This window comes from Eulemur rufifrons, chromosome 7, assembly GCF_041146395.1.
Source record: "Eulemur rufifrons isolate Redbay chromosome 7, OSU_ERuf_1, whole genome shotgun sequence".
In the NCBI taxonomy this organism is placed as follows: domain Eukaryota; kingdom Metazoa; phylum Chordata; class Mammalia; order Primates; family Lemuridae; genus Eulemur; species Eulemur rufifrons.
In genome coordinates this window covers 254,944,692-254,966,776 of record NC_090989.1, presented here as the reverse complement: position 1 = coordinate 254,966,776, position 22,085 = coordinate 254,944,692, and the positions used below count along the sequence as shown (strand labels likewise).

The following is a 22,085-nucleotide window of genomic DNA, read 5'->3' as shown; positions in this document are numbered from 1 at the left end:
TGCAGTGTAGAAAGGGGTTTTCAAGTATTTGGCCGTGGGTTTTCACATCCATTGTAAGGCTGGCATTCAGTAAGGAAAACATCCTTTCTGACTCCAGTGTTAGATTGTAAATAAATACCAATGTTCCTAAAGAACACTGCCTGGGATTGGTAAGGAAGGGATGGTTTTTGAAACTTGACACTTCACCATTGGCTTTTTCTGTCATTTCCTCATATCCAGCAAACTTGTTCTTTGATTCCTGGCAGAGCTCTGTGGCTTCAGTCTGTCTGTCTTTCTTGAGGGTAAAATTGTGTTCTTGATCTAGTAATCAGTTTGTCGACTTTAATTTTGAATTTTTTTAATTTCAAAGGAGGGCTAATGAATGATTATTTGTTCTGTTTGCTAAATAGCCAAGATCAAATCTGTAATAAAGTATTTTATAATACTTCTAAGTCATGTGGAAGAGTGTGCAGTTTGTTTACATGTCCCAAATTTTAAATGGACCTGAAACACTGCACAGCAAGGCCACGGAAACTGGGCTCCTGGGGTTAAGTCACTGCTACTACGTCATCTTCAGTAAGATCTGCCAGTTTGAGGGCTTCTCAATTTTTAAATAATAACCAGACTGAACTTCTGTGACTAAAGAAAAACTTCACATTAACCATATTTTATAAAATTCTCAACTACAACCACTAGTTAACCTAAAACCTTAGTGCATAAAGAACTGAACCACAGAAGGGTTTTGTGCCGGCATTTTGCCTTCTGGTTTCCACTGCAGAGCACAGTTGTCGGTAGAACATGTCCAGTTCAAAGGCATGGCCTTCACCTCCGCACACTTAGACGCCGCTCCGGCACTTGGGAATGATGGGCCCAGTCAGGTCCGCGAGCCTCCTTTTCCTCACTGCGAAGGAAGGGAGATAAGATATAAGCTGTTTGTCCCTGTAGACCAGGAACCACCGCTGTTGCTCTGAGTAAGCACCCTGAAGCCTCTTGCTAACTTTTTCGTTAGCGGAGTCTGTTGTTTTGAAAGGACAGTTATGTGTGAGCTGTTTAACAGCCCTCCAGTTAGTCGGTGTTCACTGGTGACAGTCTGTGGTAGTGTAGATTCATCCACAAATTCCTTCTAAATGTTGACCACACAGTCCTACTTTACCCAACTCCACTGTTCTTCCTTGCCTGCCAAAGCCCCACAGTTGAAGATCTTTACTGTGGTTCAGATAAGAGTTAAAAGTTAGTTGATCTTAATGAGAGTAGGGTCTTAACCTAGTGGAAGCATTTTCCCCAGCTCTGGGAGGGCCTGGCCTGCCTCCTGCTTGTGTAAACAATAGTTTCCACCCTGAAGATTACCCTGCGTAATCTTCCGTCCCCTATCTGTGTCCTAATCTATCTGTGTCCCCTTATGTTTAACTTTGCTGTTTTCCCAGGAGCAAGACAATTTATGCTTAGACACTGTTCACATCACGAAGAATTAAATGCCATAAAGAGGAAAGCACTAGCCAGGAGCTTGCCAGCTTAAAGGACAACTGAGGAAGGGGGGGAGGGATGGGAGGTGGGTCCCTGTGTTTTAACTAAGGACAGTGTTTTGAAACAAATTAGTGTCTGCTGAAGACCATCTAGCAAGCTAGATGAGCCATAGAGAAAGAGCAAAGGAGTCCGTAGAGCCAGTAGGTGGCAGTCAAGGGGCCTGCTGGTGTGGCAGAGACAGGAAGCTATTGCCCAGGGAGAAAGTCTGTCTATACTTAGATATCTTCCGGTTCCCAAGCTGAGCTGGTAGACCTGCAGCCACCGGATCGATGCATGTGAGCTGCAGCACGAACCGAATCAGCTTGTGCATGACACCGAGCATATAAAGCAGACCCACAGGGAGGTATGTCACTCAAGTTGTGGCTGGGAGTTCGTGGGTAAGTTCTCAGGGGCACACAGGCTGCCCAGTGTGGGGACTACAGTTCATCCTGTGCCTGAGCCCCTACCCTTCCCCCCGACCCTTGGAAAAAGAATAATTAATGTAAGTCAGAATGGGCAATCTATCTCCTGCCCAGAGAAGACACTGCTTAGCCCTATTCCTGGAGATGATCAGAATGTCCAACATCTTGGGGGGGTAGATGTAGGGAAACAAAAACCAAAACCGAAAAAGCAGAAGAGTTTTGCCCAAAGTGACTAGAGAGCGTGCATGAACCAGACTTTAAGCATCTCCACGTTATCTGTGCAAGCACACCCAGCAGGGCAGTCCTCATTACAGCACTGGAGCCCCTCCCACACTTCTGCAGTGGTCCTGTTCCCATTCCCATGTTATGGATGAGGAAGGTGAGGCAGACAGGAAGAAAGCTAGTACCGGACAGAACCGGGGCGTGTGACTCATCTATAGCCTCAGCCCAGCACCCCCCTCAGGACATTTGGCCTCTTGGATGTAGGCTCTGCATATCCATAGCTAATCTGACTATCGGCGGGAGGGTTGGCTCCTTTTCCCTGGAGAGGAAAAGTGCCGCAGTCTCTGAGATCTAGTGGCAGAGCCAGGACTGAGGCCCAAGTCCCTGGCCTGTGATTCAGGGTACAGAAAGGGATCCCACGCTTTGTTATTTTTTTTTCATTGCTTGCCTCATTGTGTGCAGATCTGTGTGGACAGGTCCCCTGGCACTGGCTTTTACTGGGACTGCGTGGGGTGAAGGGAAAAACATCCATTTACTCAGGTATTATTTTTTCTCATTTTAATGATGAAGGAATTAAGGCCAAGACAGGGGAGTCACTTGCCTCCAGTTACGGTGAATAAGAGACAGAGCTGAGAGTAGAAGCTGGGCCTCCCAATAGCCTCCTCCCACCACCCGGACCAACCTCCGTCTGCCGCATGAGCTCCCTCTGCCTCTTCCTGCCCAGCGTGCACACTTACACCACATCTGTGGGAGGCACTTCCTAGTCATCTCCACGTTCTGCAGCACTGAGTGCTGTCATGTGCCAAGCACAAGGATCAGAGATGAGGATGCAGCATAACAGGGACCAAGCAACGCAGACAATGTTTGATGAGATACTACGGCACCCTGGCGGACCTCCGTGAGGTATGGGAGGCATAACGACGGAAGTGGTCAGATCGTCCCGGGATGGGCAGGTAAGAGGTCAGCAGAATCTTAAATAATGAAAGGATGGAAAGTAGAGGGGACGTTAGGAGTAACAGCCCTCAGAAGGTAAGCTTTTCCCTGGGTCACTTGGGGGCCCTCGAGCCACCTGGAATGGTACTAATATGGCAAGAGGATGGCTTGTCAGGGGTGTCAAGAGATGACCTCCTGGTGGGACCATCTCTTGAGGAGGTGGAGAGCACAGGCTCTGGTTCAAATCCCAGTCCTGCCCACGGACTGTGGGTAGCTTACCTACTTCTTCAGACCTGTCTCCTTACTATAAAATGCCACAGTAATAGCACCTGTCTCAGCTGGTTGTGGGGAGGATTACATGAGTTCGTAAGCTGGGAGGGGTTCGGAACAGCCCCTGACACACAAGGGCCATGTAAGAATCAGCTACCATCATTACTGCACTTGGGAGCCACTTTGAGGGGTCTCCCTGAGAGCAGTGGGAGCCTGGGCAGGGGTCCAAGCAGAGGAGCGGCGAGGCAAGCGTTGGGGCGAGACTTGGAAGAGTGCCGGAGGCCAGGCGAATGTGATGAGGGTGTGACATGAGATACACGGTGGGACTGGTGAGGAGGTGACCAGCCGGCTGGGGTGGGGACAGCGTCTAGGATAGGCCCAGATTTCTGGCTCGGGTGGCTGTGAGGAAAGGAGGGCCCTTTCCTGACATGATTTTAGGGGGATATGATGAAACTAATTTGGGATCCAGCAATCCCACTTCTGGGTATTTGCCCAAAAGATTTGAAATCAGTTTGCCAAAGAGATGTTTCACTGCCACATCCACTGCAGCCTTCTTCCCAATAGCCAAGATAAGGACTCGGCCAAAGCGTCCATCAGCAGATGAATGGATAAAGAAACTGTGTATATACACACAAGGGAATACCATCCAGCCTTAAAAACAAAGGAAATATGGTCCCTTGCAATAACATAAATAGAACTGGAGACAATTATGCTAAGTCAAATAAGCCAGGCACAGAAAGACAGATTATATGTGAAATCTAAAGCAATCGAACTCAGAGCAGGGAGCAGAATGGTGGTCACAGAGGCTGCGGGGTAGGGGACAGGGAGATGATGGTCAAAGGACATGAAATCTCATTTGGGCAAGAGGAATAAGGTTTTTTGGGAGATCTGTTGCACAACATGGTGAATATATTTAACAGTAGTGTATTGTAGTTTCAAAACTGCTACAAGAGTAAATGTCAAATGTCCTCCCGGCAAAAAATGGTATTTGAGATAACAAGTTCATTAGCTCGATTTAATTATTCCACATTGTATTCATAAACCATAATATTACTTTGTACCCCATAAATATATACAATTATGAATTGTCAATTTACAATAAAATTGTAAAAGAAATTGCTCTGGGGTGTGCCGTGTCTGGGGTGCTTTGTAGAGAGGTCTTGCCTGAGAACACTGTGGAAGAGCAACTTTCCCAGGAAGGGATGTTTGCCGCTTTTCAGCATGTTACTCCCCCTCCACACCCCACCTCACCCCACACAACTGTCTTAACTTGGACGCTATAACTCAGACTTTGTTAAGTGGAGAGAGCTTCAGTGGCAGATTTAGAGGACCTGAGAGCCATGCTTAGCCCAGCTCTTAGCTATAAATAGTGTGGAGATAGGAGTCATCCGAGGTATCGCTGTGGGAAATGGCAGATAGGGATCCACGGCTTGCTCCTCCCCGACAGCCCCCCGCCCCCCGCACCCTGGCGCCTTGCACTCACACGAAGAAGGCTCTGTTAAGACCTCAGTGCACAGGGTGGGGAGGACCAAAGATGCACCAGTCGGTATGGGCCCCAGGCAGGCCGCCTGTCTGCAGAGGCACTGGCTGACCCAGTGGCCTTGGGGACTGAACGTCCCCCAAGGAAGAGCCCACCCACCTCCAGCAGGCAAGGCCCAAGCACTGCAGAGGCCCCAACCATGGGGCCCAGAGCCAGCACAGGGGCAGGTCGGGGTGAGAAGGAAACCTGAGAGGCCCGTTCCCTTCTCCATGTGTGCTCCCTGCTGCTGCTAATCACCGCAGTCCCCCGGAGCAGCGGCAGGAGGCTTTTATGACACTAACATGCAGCTGGAACACATGGAAGCCTGTCTGCTTCATCGCAGCATTGCAGGCACGATGAAAATCACTATTGGAAAGGGAGTCCGGAGGAAGCCAACGCACCAGAATCAGAAACGTTTCTCTTAGGAAAATTAGGAGATGGGTACAAATTTGATTTTAAATCCCACATCACCAACTAGCACTCTGAATGCCACCTGTGGTCGCTGACACGATTCTGTTTTAATTCCCTCTGTGAGAAACCCCTGGGGAGCGGCGGCACACAGTTCTCCTCCTAGATAAACCAGAGACCCATTTTTTCCACCTGGCTTCCCTGTCCAGAAAACTGCCACAGTCCCCAGTCCCCTTCTGCTTCCATTGCCAGACTCCCCAGCTTGGCATTAAAGGCCTCCGGCCCAGCCTCCCAACACCTGGCCAGCCCCGTTCCTTGTGAATACCTCACGTGCTGCTCACCATCCTCTTTGCTCACACTGTTCCCTCTGCTTGGAATGCCCTTCCCTCCCTTTGTGAATGATTTTTCCTTCTAGGTGTAACTCCCCACAGCAGTTCCTCCAATCCTGTTAGATCTTGCTGCCTCTCCTGCCCTGTCCTACTGCCTTGCCCTTGTACCCCAGCGCCCCGTCCTGCCCCTTCCTGGAGCTCCTGCAGGAAGGCCTCTGGGCCTCCTCCACCAACCCGCTCTTCCTTTCAAGAATGGCAAAAACCCCATCCCCAACCAGGGTGCTTTGCCTAACTGGCTTCTGTCCTCATCAGTCACCTCCTCACTCTGGATAGGGTTTATAGGCATTCTAAAATTTTTAGGCATGTCTTTGAGTCTTTTTTCCCCCTAAAAGATTGAAAGCTTCTTGAGTCAGAGAACTAGACTTTCTGCCACCTCTTATATCACCTAGCGCAGTCCTGGGCACACAAAAGTTGCTCAGAAAATGTTCGCTGTACTAACAGCTGGTGTGACCTGAGTGAGCCATTGCCTAGACCCCCTCCACCCCCAAGGCTTCAGTTTCTCCATAAGGTACTGGAAGAATGAGCTCTAAGCCCCTTCCAGCTCTAGCAATCTAGACTCCTACAATGGCCCCTAAGAGTCCTTGGTGATGGGATTCAGGCCTGAATTTTAGAATCTCAGACTCTCAGGACTGGGACAGTTCTCAAAGGCCATTTTTGTCTAAGCTCTAGATGATTCTGGTATCCCAGCCACCCCCAACCCTGATCTCTGGTCCCTGGAACTGGAAAAAGACCACCAGACCATCATGCCATTGGAAGACAAAAGCTGGGTTAGCCCGGAGAAAGGGCCTGAGGGGCACATAAGAAGCTTGATATAAACTGGGAGGAAAAAAAGTGAGGTTACTGCATATCAGAACAAAACTCAAGGCTTTTAAGTGCTGGTTCTGCAGCCAGATCACAGCCAGGTCAACAGAGTTGCGACTGCTGGTGATAGCTAGACTGAACCGTCTAGCTATCGTTCACAAAGGGAGGGAAGGGCATATCCTCTGTGATATGACAGTGATAATTATGATTCTTAATGTTCGTTCTTATTTTATTTCAGATAAGGACACTTCCAATAAACGAAGTTGCTAGGCACATTTTTTTTTTTTTCATTTGAGACAGGGTCTCACTCTGTCACCCAGGCTGGGGCACAGTGGCATGATCATAGCTCACTGCACCTTCAAACTCCTGGAATCGAGCAAGGTGATCCTCTTGCCTCAGCCTCCTGAGTAGCCAGGACTACAGTCATGCGCCACCATGTGCAGCTAATTCTTAAAAACAAATTTTTGTAGAGATGGGGTCTTGCTATGTTCCCCAGGCTGGTCTCAAACTCCTGGCCTCAAACGATCTTTCTGCCTAGGCTTCCCAAAGTGCTGGGCTTCCCGGTGTGAGCCATCACACCTGGCTAGGTGCCTTTTTTTTTTTTTTAAAATGGGCTTTTCTAGACCTGAGGCTCTAGAAAAAAGTGGCATCTGGAGTGAGTGGTGAATAAATAGCCTCCGGGCTGTGATATCTCTAAGAGCAGGAATCTGTATCTTCAACACACAGTGCCTTGCAGGACTTTGATAAATGTTCATGGAATTGAGTAATTCAATCTGAAGAGTGTGAGTGTGAATGTGTGTAGCTCTGTGGTTATCTATGCACACAGGGTCTGTGCACCTGCCTTGTGCACACACTCCTACACACTCACCTCCATTCTTCGAGGCCTTCCATGTATGAACCTAACCTCAGATGCATCACCAGGAAGTGACGTTCCTGAGCACTGAATTGAGCTTCAGTCTTAGGCTCTTTGCATTTTATTTATTTATTTTTTTATTTATTTATTTTTTTTGAGACAGAGTCTCACTCTGTTGCCCAGGCTAGAGTGAGTGCCGTGGCGTCAGCCTAGCTCACAGCAACCTCAAACTCCTGAGCTCAAGCGATCCTCCTGTCTCAGCCTCCCGAGTAGCTGGGACTACAGGCATGCACCACCATGCCCGGCTAATTTTTTCTATATATATTTTTAGCTGTCCATGTAATTTCTTTTTCTATTTTTAGTAGAGATGGGGGTCTCGCTCTTGCTCAGGCTGGTCTCGAACTCCTGAGCTCAAACGATCCGCCCACCTCGGCCTCCCAGAGTGCTAGGATTACAGGCGTGAGCCACTGCGCCCGGCCGCTCTTTGCATTTTATTGAGGGCTAGAAGCCAGAAAGAGCTTCTAGCCCTCTGCACTAGCCTTGTGCAGAGCAAGTTTGAATTTGATGAAAAAGTCAGTGAAGACATTTTCCTTTAAAACACATATCTATTGCATAATTTAATCCCAGAAAGAAGCTTTTCTTTTTCCAACTCATTATGCTTCCTTCTCTTCTGTGATAAGAATAATATACGTTGGCTCGTCTTCCTGCCTCGGTTCTAGGAAACTCAGGGCTAAACATAATCATCATTCATGTTAACAATACAAACTTACTGCTTTTCTTGTTTTTGTTTTTCTCTCTTGTCAATCATACTTGCTTTATCGTACACTGTATCAGCTTTTTTAACAGCCAGCAGGAATACACATAATTAATAGCTACATGGAGCTTGTGAACAATTGGCACCTGGAGGTGAGTTAATGACTGATCTAACTTTTCATTCAGCTGACTTGTGTACCTATTTGATGTGTGCTCATCGTCAAGAAAGACTGACACTTATTTTTCTTTTTAGAAAAAGATCAAACTATGCCTCTAACTGAGATTCGCTTCATATAACCTGCTTTTACTTTACTATGAAGTTGACATTCTCAACTTTTACCTTAAAGTCAATGCGACGTCTCCTAGGCTTGGGGTTTTGGTAGCAGTGTTGGTAGGTGGCTTTGGGATTTGGGGCTAGAGTCCGACTGCCTGATCTAGAGGGGTCTCTAAGAGTTCAGAGAAGGGTATTAGAAGAGGAAAAGACCCACGGGGAGCCTTGTGCTTTCCCAAATTTCACTTCCTTCGGCTAACACACTGCTGTGTGCTCTGGGCCGAGCCAGTGCTGAGCTGCGCTCAAGGCGAGGACTCTGCCTTAGCTCCTGAAGTCAGGGAGCTCAGAGTCCAGGGGGGAGACAAAGCACACACACAGAGAACAAGGAAGATGTGATCAACGTGAAAATCAAGAGTTAGGCTCAAGGAGACAGCTCGGAGAGAGTATCAGTGGAATTTTCCCTGACGTCCCAGCACAGGTGGAGGCAATGACAGGCAGGTGGGCAGGGTAGGAAGCACATTTCCACTCACCAAGGTCGTTGTTGTTCATCATCGCGTTGGATGCCCGGAGCCGGGGTCCTTGCTGAGTAAAGTGGTAGCCAAATTTGAGAAGTGTTGCATTTTTTTCCAACATGCTCACGATCTCCATTTCCACTTTGTTGCCCAGGGGCTGGCTCTTTAGTCAAGAAAAAAAAGAGCAATAGTCACCACTCTTTCCGTGTGTGCAGTACCTACACCACCTCTACATGCAGAAAGGCTGAGTGGTGGGAGGGGATTTTAGCCCCCTCTCCAAGAGCAAGGAAATGGTTTACAGGTGTTGAAGGGTCACGCAGCAGGAGCCAATGAGCTGAGATTCAAACCCAGGTCTGCTGGACGCCAAGACTAGATCTTTCCACTGCTCCATCTTCCTGCCTCTCTGAGAGGGTGTCGGGTAAGAGCTCCACTACAGAAGAATATTTGAAAGAGGGACTTTCAGATTATCATCTAGTCTCAAGGAGATTTTTAAAATCCTGCTGCCTGGGCTATACCCCATATTAATTAAATCAGAATCTCCTGGGGTGGGATTCTGGTGGCTGTGTTTTTTTATAACTCTCCAGGTGACTTCAATATGTAGCCAAGTTTGATAATCAGTAATTTAGATCAATCTCTTCAATTTATAAGTGAAGACACTTCACACACACTTAAGATGGCTATAATCAAAAAGACAGACAATAACAAGTGCTGGCAGTAATGTGGAGAAAGTAGGACCCACATACATTGCTGGTGGGAATATATTAATAAAATGGTGCAACTGCTTTGGAAAACAGTTTGGAAAAGATAAACACAGAGATACTATATGAGCCAGGAATTCCACTCCTGGGTGGAAAAGAAATGAAAACAGACGTGTGCACAAAAACTTGCACAGGAATGCCCATAACAGCATTATTCACAATAGTCAAAAGTGGAAACAACCCAAATGTCCTTTCACTGATGAGTGGATACACAAATATGGAAGATCCATATTATTCAGCCATAAAAGGAAAGACGTTCTGATACGTGCTACAACACGCAAGACCCTTGAAACATTATATTAAATGATAGAAGCCACACATAAAAGCCATATTAATTTGTTGTATGATTCCATTTACATAAAACATCCAGATCAGGAAAATCCATAAAGATGGGAAAGAGGTTCGTGGTTGCCAGGGGCTGGGGGAGGCGAGAATGTGGCATGAGAACTGACAGGTACGGAGTTTCTTTTTTAAGTGATAAAAATGATCTAGAATTAGTGGTGATGGTTGCACAACTTTGGGAATATATTTAAAAACACTGAATTGTACCCTTTAAAAGGATGAATTGTGTGGTATATAAACGATATGTCAAAGAAACTCAACAGTAACAGACAGACAATCCCATTAGAAAATGGGGAAAAGATGCAAAGAAACATTTCTCTGAAGAGGATGTACACATTGCAAATAATCACATAAGATGTTCAACGTCATTACCCATCACAGAAATGCAAATCAAAGTCACACTGCGGCATCACCACACACCTATCAGAATCGCTACAATAAAACACAGAGACGACACCAAATGCTGGTGAGGACGTGGAGAAGCTGGTTCACCATACACTACTAGTGGGTACGGAAAATGGCACAGTCACTAGGACAACAGTTGGGCGGCTTCTTAAAAACCTAAACATGCAACTATCATAGGATACAGTGATTGGACTCCTGGGTATTTATCCCGGAGAAATAAAAAGGCATGTTTACATAAAATCTACATATGAGTGTTTATAGCAGCTTCATTTGTAATAGACAAACCTAGAAATGGCCCAGAAGTCCTTACAGCTGAGTCCATACTGTGGAATACTACTCAACAGTTAAAAGCAGCAAACTTGCTACTTGCAACAACCTGGATGAATCTCCAGAGAATTATGTTGAGTGAAGAAAAGCCAATCCACAATGGTTATATAGAATATTATTTCATTTATTTAACATTTTTTTAAGCCAGTCAAATTTAGCAGTGAGGGGTTGAATACAATTATTTAACATTTTGAAATGACAAAAATATTAAAATGGGAAACAAGTTAGTGGTTGCCTGGGGTTCAGGAGGTGGGAGGAGGCAGGTGAGTGTGGTTATAAAAGGACAGCGTGAGGGATGCTTGTGACGATGGAAACGTTTGTTTCTTGACTGTACCAATGTTACTATCCTGGTTGTGACACGGCACTAAAGTTCCTATTGAGGGAAACTAGGTAAAGAGTATAAAGGATCTCTCTGTGTTATTTCTTACAACTGCATTCTAATCTACAATTGTCTCAAAATAAAAAAGTTTAATTAAAAACAGATGTAGAAAGCAAACGGAAACACACGACCAGCGCCAACGGCTCCCACTGCCAGCGACTGGTGCTGTTTACTGGGAGCTCGCTGCGTTCCAGGCCCGGCTCATGCCCAGCTTGCGTGATCTCAGTTCATTCCCTCAATAACCCAGCAGGGCGAACCCCACCTCCTCGGCCTGGCAGTCGAGGCCCTGCACAGAGCAGTCCTTGCTTCCCCTTTCTCTCTCGTTTCTTACTCAGCCTGTTGCCTCTGGCGGTCCGGTCCATGCACCTGGTGCGGGCAGAGGGCCACTCCTGAAAGCTCTGTGCTCTCCGCCTTCCGAGTGGAATGCTCTTACCTCCTACGTCCACCTGTCTGTGTATCCCTAGGGCTTTCATACCCATTGCAAATTCCCACGAGGCCTTTCCTGATGCCAATCCCAGGAAATGATCTCTCCTCATCCCACACTCAAGTGGTACACTGGCTGTCCCTCTCCACACCTGGCTCAGTCCCTCTGCCTCACTTGGGTCACCTGTCTCTGTATCTGTCTCTCCACCTAGACCTGTGTTGTCTAGTACAGTAGCTACTAGCCCCATGTGGCTCTTTAAATCCAATTAAAATAAAATTTAAAGTTCAGTTGTCAGTTTCATTAGCTACATTTTAAGTGCTCGATAGCCACTAGCTAGTGGCTACCATATTGGTCAGTATAGAGAACATTTTCATCAACCCAGAAAGTTCTGTTGGACAGTGCTGCTCTAGACTCTGAGCTCCTGGACAGCACGTGGTACACAGTGTCTCTTGGTCAAGGTTTGTGGAATTGAATTGAATGGAGGAAACAGGAACACGCTTGCTGCACAGCAACGTGGAGGGTATAGAGCATATATCAGCCCAGCACCCGAACAGACAAGTGTGAACCACGGTTGAGACTCAGGACTGAGAACTCCTCCCAGGTATTTTGAGTTCACAAGAGCTCATCTGGGTTCAGACGGGGCCAGGAAAGCCAACTGCAGGAGGCAGAGGGTCACTGGTGAAATTCCACCAGCCCATCTAGCAAGACTCCCGAGAATGCTGAGAAGAGCTCAGGCCTGTCCTTGGAGGACTCAGCACAGCCCTGGGCGCTGGCCAGGCTGGCCTGGCAGACCATGCAGCAACCATCTGAGGCCCCAAGAAGGAACTGGCAGCTCCCTCCACCCGCTCCAGTTAGCCGGCAGCCTGGCCTCTCCTTGAGGTCACCTGCTGGAGAAGCCCTGCTAGAATTCAGGACAGGCTACCCTCGGGATGCTGGTCTCCCCTGAGCGAAGGGGCTACCGGGGACTTCGAGAGCTACCTCTGTGAGGCTGACGCTTCTCGAGGCTCAGTCCAGAGTACAAAGCCCCTTGACACGAATTGCTTCCATTCAACCTGCCTACATCCCTGGGAGGTGAGCAGGCAGGAACCAGCGTCTCCACCTGCAAGATGAGCAAACTGAGCCCACGTATAGAAGGAAGCTGGACCGTGCTCCCTCAGCTTACTCATGACAGAGCCCAGGTTGACCTTGACCTGAGGCTGGAAGGACTGCAGAGGATCCTCCAGGGCCCAGGTTCTCAAAGCAGTGTCCAATACCCCTGGGACGCACGTGGATGTATCTGAGTGTGGGTGAGAGGGCGCCGGATTCCATTAGGTAACCACAGCCAATCTTCCTGGAGTGTCCATTTTGGACCCCAACTATTATTTTTCCATTAAGCAGTAAAACAGAAAACGTGCATGCATCTTAAACCTCAAGCAAACGTTGTCCTTGCTTCCTTCTCTAGCTTCAGGGACTCTGAGACTAAAAGCACTCATTCACATCACGGGCAAGAGAAGAGGCAGTGGCTAGGGAATCAGCACTGAAAATCAGTCTCTTACTTGTTTTGCAAGTAACTTATTAGGGATTACTGTGTGCCAACCAATATCACAAGCATTTTACGAAAGCCAACTCATCTTCTCCTCACTATCAACCTGTGGAGCATGCACCGTTATCATAGTTTTCATTTTACAGGCAAGAAAAGTGAAGCACAGAACCGGTCAGTTACAGAACCAAGATTTGAACACAGGCTGTTTTCTCTGGAGCCTGTGTGACTTGCCACCTCACTTGAGCGCCTCTGAGAAAGCTCAGAAGGCACAAGTAGGACTGACAAGCGGGAACTACAGGCAGACGGTGTTTGGCTCAGTGCGCAGGACTGTGATCTGGCAGTCAGAAGGAACTGGGAAGGTAGTGAACTGCCTGTCCCTGGAGGTATGTAAATAGAATGCAGACCACCTCTCCTAAGGGTTTCCCTAGATATTATCATGAATGGGGAAGGTTGAGGTCCCATGACTTTTAAGGCCTCTGGGGCCTGTGAGCCTATGAATAGCTTGCTTGGATGGCCTAAACAAATCAGGAGGGTGACCTTGACAAAAGCCCCCAGGGGAGATATCAAGGGGCCGGTCATGTCAGAACTGGCAATGGCAGTCTCGGCAGTCTCTCACAGCAGAAGAACTCTTCCTCCCTCCTCCACCCCCACAGATTTGCTTGAGAATTAAACAAATCACTTGTGAATAAATATAACCTCATTATTATGAATTCAAATGATACTAAACAGATTGAGTCAAATAGAAGCATCCCCCTTCACTCCCTTTATTCCTAATCCCACCCCCTTTCTATAGAAGCAATCACCAGGGCCAATGGGGTGTGTTTCTATGCTCAAAATATAGGACAGAAATGTACAGGGGTTTGTTTTGTTTTGTGGCACTTTTTTTTTTCTTTAAATGGATTCATACTATACTTATTGTTCTGCAACTTGCCTTTTTTATTTACTATTTTATGGAGAGCTTCCTAAGCCGGTGCATAGAGAACAACCTCAATCCTTTTAACAGCTTCGTGAGAGGCCCTACGTGGATGGGCACTTAGGTTGCTTCCATCTTTCCCTGCTACAAACAGCGCGGCAGTGGACTGGGCAGGGGAGGGAGGGAGAATCCTTTAGGCTGCTGGGTTGAAAGATAGACGCATTTGAATAAAAACTGACTGCCCTGCCAAAAGGATGCAAAAGCTGGCCGGGTGCCTTTCTGCAGGGTATGACAGCTCTGTGACCTCACACCTTTACCACAAAGGTATGAGGACAAAACAACCAACCAAGACCTTAGTGTTATGAGCTGTAACCTGGAGCTGGTGGCTCTGAGACCCTCATTCTGGCCAGAGGTACCATACATCAGGAAGCTCGCTTTGTACATTGGATGAGGCCACACAGCAAGATGCTGAGGCCTCCTTCCAACACCATGTGAGGCCAGCCTGGAAGCAGTTCCTCCGCCCTGGTCACTCGCTCTGGGGGAAGCAGCCAGCCGAGCTGCTCCTGGACTCCTGGCCCTTGGAAACAGAGAGCTAATACATGCTTATTGCTGTTTTATGCCAGGACTTAGAGGCTGTTTAAGTTGCTAAATTTGGGGACAATTTGTTACACAGCTATAGATAACTGATACAGACAATGCTGAGTGAAAAAAGCCAGGCACCTCTTCACTGTCAAATATTGGAATGAAACTTGGGGAACCTGGCCAGTAGCCCCCAGACATCGTACATATCTTCATTCGAGGGGGTCATGTTTTCCGGCCTTGTCTGTTCTGAGGAGCAGGTTCCTCTGTGCCCTGAGAGTCCCAGGAAGGGTCTGCGGGGGCAGTTCTGTTGCGGGTTGGGAGGTGAATCAGAGGGGACTAGAATCCCTGTTTGGACGTGGTCTGCTTGGGATGGGTCGGGCCTGCAGGCTCCCTTGGGGCTGACAGGGTCTCTCCTGCTCGTCCTTAAACGTAGCCAGGGTACCTCTGTTCCGGCCCAGCTCCGCCACTAACCTAACCCGTGACCTTCAGCCCCAGGTCAGGGCCCCCTCTGCCACTTCCCACCCTCACTGCGGTCGGGCAGCTGAACGTTGCTTGGAGATAAGGAGAGACTGGTTGAGTAAACAGAGTCTTGGTTCCCAAATTGTGTCCCCAGCCAGCCATGGCATCTCCATGTCACCCTGGGTAGAACTCCCCAAGTCCCTCTCTTTGGCCGTATAAGGAGAAAGGAGGGCAGAGACTCACCGACACGGGTCACAAGCACAAGGATGGAGGAAAAAGCTTTGGATCTCTGCGACTCACCAAGAATGAGGAATAAATCAAATGCCACTCACACCTACTCTGTGTCACACTCCCCTACATCCCCCAGCCCAGGGCTGGGCACCTGAGGGGAAGCAGCTTGCTCCGCCCAGGCCTCCTGGGTTGCGTGGTGAGAGGTGTAGGTGGCTTTCCCCTGAGCCCGGGTCAGCGGAGCCCCTCCCCAAGACCTGCCTCCAGCCCCTCCTCCATCAGGCTCATCTCCAGTTAGGCAGGTACCGTCCCCACAGGCCCCTCATCCTGGTGGCCACAGCCCCCTGCTCCTTGTCCCCAGGCCTCTCCTGTCCAGCCAGAACCATCTTCCCAGAGCACAGCCACAGCCCACTTTCCCTAAACCTACACATTCCAAGCTCTGTGACTCCAGCTCCCTTTGTGGCCTTGCTCTGGGGGAACCACGAGGCTCGTTCGGATGGGCGCCACGGCTTTCCCGACTTCCCTTTGTGTGGGTCCCTGCACCTGGGATGCCACAGCCTCCATTTCACCTTCTGAGACATTTTATGCCCTACAGGTTTATCTCAAATTCCACCTCCCCCAAGAAGCCCTCCCTGATTCCTATTCCCTTACCTCCTATGTGACCTTGGGCAGGTTTCATAACCTGCCTGGCGCTCAGTTTCCTCACCTGTAACATGGGGGCGGGTTGTAATACCCACTTACAGCGTCTTTGTGAGCATTAAATGAGATAATGCAGCGGTCCCCCACCTTTTTGGCACCAAGGACTAGTTTCATGGAAGACAATTTTTCCACAGAGCAGGGGGTGGCGGGGAGACAGAGCTGGGGGACAGGCAGAGCTGGGGGGAAGGCAGAGCTAGGGGGGTGGTGGAGGCGGAGCTCTGCAGCCCAGTTCCTAACAGGCCACGGACCGGTACCAGCTGTGCAGCCGGTTCCTAAGTTTCATGGAAGACAATTTTTCCATGGATGGGGGAGGGGTGGCAGAGCTGGTGGAGGGGAGGCGGACCTCTGTGGCCTGGTTCCTAACTGGCTGCGGACTGGTACTGGTCCCCGGCCTGGGGCTTGAGGACTGCAGAACACCGAGCGTGGCTCCTGGCTCATGACACCTGCTCAGTGAATTAACCTTTCGAATAACGTGTGAACTCCCTGGATCACCGGCAGAGTAATTCTAAAAGCCACCAACTTCAGAGTTTACATTATCTCCTTAGAAGTCGAGATTCTTATTATCCTCAATTTACAACGAGGAAACTGAGGCTCAAGGAAGTGGATGTTCCTGCAGCAGGGCGTTCAGCCAGGGTGAGGGCACTGGTCAGCACTGGCTCCGTCCTGGGCTCTGGGGCATGGCAATGAGAGAGAGGGAAGAGGGCAGCTCCCTGGCAGCTGCCACCACAGTGACCTGAGGCTGGTGCTCCTGGTCCTCTTTGGCTACCATCCTGCCCTCGTAGTCAGGTTTCAGCTGACACTAGGTAGACCCTGACTCCCTGCTTGACCAGGCCTGGAGTCACATGAGTAGCCGATCCCAGCCCTGGCCCAGGGCGGCTGCCAAGCCCACTGCATGCCTTTGTGCTCTGCCCCTCCTGCCTCCAGCGGAGCAGAGTCAGCAATGGCCCAGGGAGGGGGCAGAAAGAGTAGGGGTGGGGAGGGGCTGGGAATGACTAATGCAGCAGCAAGGCCACTGGCATGCTGGAGATGCAAGGACTCCCACGCAGCAAATGCACACACAGGGCTGCTGCTAGCTCACGTGACTACTTTATATGAATTAGAAAAAAGGGTCCTCTCTGGGTGAACAAAGCCCCATACCAAGGCATGCAGGTTGGAGAGATGACTATGGGATGAATTTTGCTCTCTGCCACCTCATTGTGCAGTGAACAATATGCACAACCATCCGGGGCAACCTTGCTTACCAAGCACCCCTGCAGGGCCAGGTCCTGAGCTGGGCACTGGGATATGGAGATGGCTCAAAGTATCAGCTTCTGGGAAGCTCACAGGGAAGCTGAGGTACTAGGGGCACCCAAAGGAGGGAGCACCTAACTCTCTCTGGGTGGAGGCTTGGAGGAGCTACGGCAGACTGGCGGGGGAAAGCTATACATTTAAGTTTTATGCATTTTTCTGTATGTTTGCCCCATTTTACAATAAAAACATTTAAAAGTAACAATAATATCACTCAGGTATAACCACTATTTACAATTTTACAATATTTCCTTCCAATCCTTTTCCTATGTATACATTTATACAACCATTCAGCAAAATTTTTCATGTAGGGGGAATAAAAGAATTGAGTTCCTCCATCCATAAAGAAGAAAACATTTTAGTATCAAAAGCAACGGGCTGTAGTGGAACAAGTGTGAGTTTGGGTGTCAGGGAGACCTGGATTCAAATTCTGCTTCCTAAGTGCTGACTCTGTAACCCTGAAAAGGCTGCTTGTCTTTAGCCTGTCTGAGCTGTTGTCTGCAAACTGAGATCCATGATAGTACACCTTGCAGGGTTGTTGTGAAGATCAGAGATGATGGGTGTAAGGTGCGTGGCACAGAGTCTGACCCACAGTAGACCCTCAACACATGTAACACACAAGATACTGTTATTAGCATCCTCTTGGAAAGTTAGAACTGAAAGAGTTGTCCTGTAGATAAATGACTGAACCACAGAAGTCACAGAGAAACAGTAATTCCCTAAGGATACAGATGAACTAGAATTTTCCCAAAGAGTAACCTGAATGGCAAGAAGACTCAAAAGCCCCACTGAGTGGGGGGGTAATAGGAGAAAGTGGGGATATTCAGCTTGGTGAAGAAGAGTCCAGTGGTTTATGAGATGTGTGCACCAGATGTCCTGGGGGTAGCAGAGATCAGAACTAAGCCCGACAAACAGGACTGATAGGGAGATGATTTCTACTGGATAGAAGGAAGGATATTCTCACTGCCTAAGAATGGAAGGGGTGATGTAGGTAGGGAGCGAGCCCCCCATCACAAGGGGGATACAAGCAGAACTGGGAAAGCACACGGGTAAGAAGGAAGGGGAGCATGGTGGAGAGTATGGATTAGACAACCTTCAAGGTCTCTCAAAGCTGGGCTCTGAGCTTCCATACTCAGCGTCGTCTGCTTTGCCTGGCAGCCTGCTGGAACATGCGGACGGGTGAGCTGCACTTAGTAAGGGCCCTGAGGAGTCCCCTGCTCATCTCACCTGGTTATCGATTTTCAGTTCCACCAGGGAAGTGTTGTATGGGAGGGCTTCCACCAGGCGCAGGATCCCAGCCCCAGAAATGAAGTTGGATTCCACATTCAGTGTCTTCAAGATCTTGTTCACCTTGAGCATCTCAGCAAGGGCCTTTAACCACAGAAGAAAAGCAGGGGTACCCGTGAGTCACCCTGAGCAAGGCTGGAGGCCCTCTTGGGTAGATCCTAAGACACCAGGGGGAACAGAAGGACGATCTCCACCACTTCCTTTACCAAGCCCAACTCTGACTGTGTCCCCCTCCCCTCCGACCTGCCATGGCTCCCGACCCCCTCCTGGAGACTTCTGCACTGCTTAGCCTGCATCTACAGCTTCTATGGCCTGGTTCTGCTTCCCTGTCCAGCGTTAACGCCCATTGTTCCTTTCAGGGGGGCCACTCTCAGCTCCCCGTGCATGCCCAGTGATTCCCACCACTTTGCCTTTGGCCATTCCACCCCTGCCACCTGGGATGCCCTTCCCTTGCTGCTTCCCTCGTCCAAACCTTGCCCATCCTTCTAGGCCATTCTCAATGCTCCTTTCTCCAAGGGCTTTTGCTGACATCCTCAGCTCGCTGTGGCCTCCTCCCTTGCACCTGCATTGAATCTATCCATACCTCCCTCGGGGGCCTTGTGTTCCTCTGTTCCGAGTTGTTTTCATTCTGGTGTCTGCCACTAGACTGCATACTCTTGGTGGGCTGAAATGCACCCTATTCATCCCATGTCACCCACAGGGCCCACACAGTGCCCAGTACATAGTAGGTCGTCTGGCAGTGTTCACTGAGTGGCCAGCGGAGTCTCAACCTCCCCTACATATACCCCACTTGTCCCTGCTGTTACCCTCTTAAAATTCCATGGAGACATCGTTTTCTTCATCTGAGCACCCGAGAGCAGAAGAGGGAAGCCTGGGAAACCACCCCACTGGGCAAGTGACCAGGGCAAACTGGAGGAGAGGAGCTTAGGTGGCCCCCAGCACGTTTCAGAGGCGCTCAGCCACCGGGTGTCGATGACAATCAGAGCCTCTGAAGGAAATGAGGTAATTAGCAGCTGGTGGAAACGATGTGTCATGGAGGAAAGAAGACACCAGCAGCTGATAGGCCCAGGACATACTGATCGGTGGGCCCTGCTGTCTGAAATGACACTCTGAGCCAGGAATGCCTGCCCGATGGCACCTGCCTTGCTGACACCCTTGGAGAAGCTCAGCTCCCAGGAAGCTGGAAGATCTTCACCAGCTTCTCCGCCCCCCACCTCAGTGTGCCCCTGGGGTGGCATGCTGGCGTCCTCTGTGATCATGTCTGTCTCTCTGAGTAGGTTGCGCTCCAGAGGGGAGGGGGCCAGTCCCCAGTCGGTGTCCTCTCTGTGCCCTCCACAGCCACCCCTGCTCCCAGGAAAGGTCTGGCCTGGCCTAATCATCAAAAATAATCTAAATAACAACCAGTAGGCAATTCGCCAGGCTGATCCAGCTGGACATGCTGGTGGCTGAGCAGGTCCTGGAGGCCCTGTCATGCCAGGTGTTAACCCCTTGTGTGCTGGATCACGGTGGAGAAACCAGGGCCCAGAAGAGCCGGGGCAGGCAGTGGGGGCACTTGCAGAGCTCTGGCAGCCGGATTCACCAATCGGCCCAGGAGCATTTCGGTATTTGACAAGGGCGTACTGGTGTGCGTGGGCTGATACCAGCTGCTGGTCTGCACAGAGTCCACGCCCCAAACACATTCGTGGACTGGTGCTCGGTGTCTGATCCACGACATAGTAGTGTACAGGGCGTGTGGCTTTGCCAGCTGTGATGCTATGGGCAAACTCAGGATCCGCTGGAGCCCTTCTGAGGTCAGAGGTCATTGATCCAGAGGTTCCTCACTGGCGGCAATGGGGGACTGTGAGCTATTTCTATTATTTTAAAAATATTGAAGAACATTGCCCTACCTGATTTTAAAAATCAGAAAAGAACTGATTGCTACTAAATTGTTAATTGCTAGCCCTGGCAAGCTAATTCCTGTACTCTTTACCTGCTCTTAGTACTGTAGTAATCACACTGTATTGCTATCCTTCCGTCGTCTGCTTGGCCAGACGGACCAGTGGGAGCTGAGACTGCTGGGTGACAGTTGTACTCCCAGAGCCTAATTCAGTGCTGGGCCCGGACTCTCCATAAACACGTGCTGAATGCTTTTTTAGAAAGCAATTGATGGCTACTTTATAGTAAATATAACTTAATTTGATTGGCGATATCTTTTGAGATATGAGTAAAAAACAAATAAAGTTGGTCACGGGGACCCACTGATGAAGGTGCTGATTTTAGAGATGGAGAAACTGAGGCACAGGGAGGGGCAGATCTTTGCCCAAATGGATGTGCTGAGTGGTCACGTGACCACATTGGACTCGCGGGTCCACCCCTCGCTTGCTGTGTGACTTTGGACAAAGCGAGCTGCCTGACCTCTCTGATCCCTGGGTGCTTCCCAGGCAAGGTGGGGAGCCCTGCCTGTCTGAGACCAGCGTGGTGTGAGGACGGCCTGGGCTGAGGTGCAGTTGGTGCCGGGCGACAGCCGTTCCATCCATGCCCCTTGCCGGTGCCTTCCTCCACACCCCACAGGGCTCTCGTGTGGGTACGGCCCGTCCTGAGGCCACATGCATCAACCCTTCTGCGTCACCCTCAATGCGGCGGGACAGGAAAGTACATACATAGGCCACGGGGTCATTGCTCCGGGTCCCCACAATGCTGAACTTCTTCACGTACGTGTTCTCCTTCAGGGCGTCTGCGTACGCCTTGAGCGTGGGTATGGGGATGTTCTGCGGAGAGAAAGGCAACAGGGGTGACCAGCGGCCCCCCCGCGGGCCGGGCCAACGCAGGCAGGTGGGGCAGCAACTCTCTCACATCGTAGCCCGGTTCCTCACCGATCCCCAGCAAATTCCTGGCCAAAAAGCCAAATGGGCAAAGGGGTCCTGCTTTGTCCCAGATGGCTGAAATTTGGAGAGACCTTTCTGCTAAACAAATTGAGAAAATCTTCCTGGAAAGTTTCCTATAGGACCCGCAACTCTCTCTCTGTGCACGTGGAGGCCAGAGAAGAGGCAAAAATCAAAGCGTGGGGACTGGAGGTGCCTTAGGCCAAGTGCTCGGGGCTGGGGGTTGGGGAGGGGGCTGGAGCTCGGCCTCCACCCCAGCGACCGGCACACTTGCTGTGTGACTCTGGGGAAACCGCTTCCCCTCTCCGGGCCTGTTCCTGGAAAGCAAAGCTGGTGGGGGGGTGTTGTACGAGGTGCTCTCTGAGAGACGTCTAGCCCAAAGGGTCTCTGCTCTGACACATCAGAGTCTCCTGGGGACTTTTGCAAAATGGTGATGCTCAAATCTGTCCTAGACCAATAGAATCAGACTCTCTGGGGGTGGGCCTGAGCATAGATGTATATTTTTTAATATCCTCAGGTGAAAAACACTGATCTGGCCCAACTGCCTCATGGTACAAAGGGGAAACTGAGGCGTGGAGAGGGCTGAGGCCTCACAGTGGGTTCCACGCCCTCACATGGCTCCGAGGTGGTATTCGTTGCCCGAGTGCACGATTCTGAATTGCGCCCGGTCTCTCAGGGGGCACACGGCAGGCAACTGAGGCGCCTGAGAGCGTGGCTGTTTGTGCCAATCTCTCATTTCAGAGAGTCACGTTAGCTCCCGTGGGAGCAGAGCATGGG

At 49.8% G+C, this 22,085-nt stretch overlaps 1 protein-coding gene across 1 annotated transcript in view; it reads right to left on the bottom strand.

The window, feature by feature from the left end:
• Nucleotides 1-479: 479 nt before the first annotated feature.
• The window catches only part of TMOD1 (tropomodulin 1), a 58,833-nt gene continuing 37,227 nt past the window's right edge, over nt 480-22,085 (bottom strand). Inside the window, exons 6-9 of the mRNA XM_069474461.1 lie at nt 21,087-21,194; nt 18,388-18,531; nt 8,854-8,998; nt 480-880 (exon numbers count right to left, since the gene is read on the bottom strand). Coding sequence (XP_069330562.1) covers nt 816-880; nt 8,854-8,998; nt 18,388-18,531; nt 21,087-21,194 — 462 coding nt within the window. The 3' untranslated portion in view covers nt 480-815. The remainder of the gene's footprint in view (nt 881-8,853; nt 8,999-18,387; nt 18,532-21,086; nt 21,195-22,085) is intronic.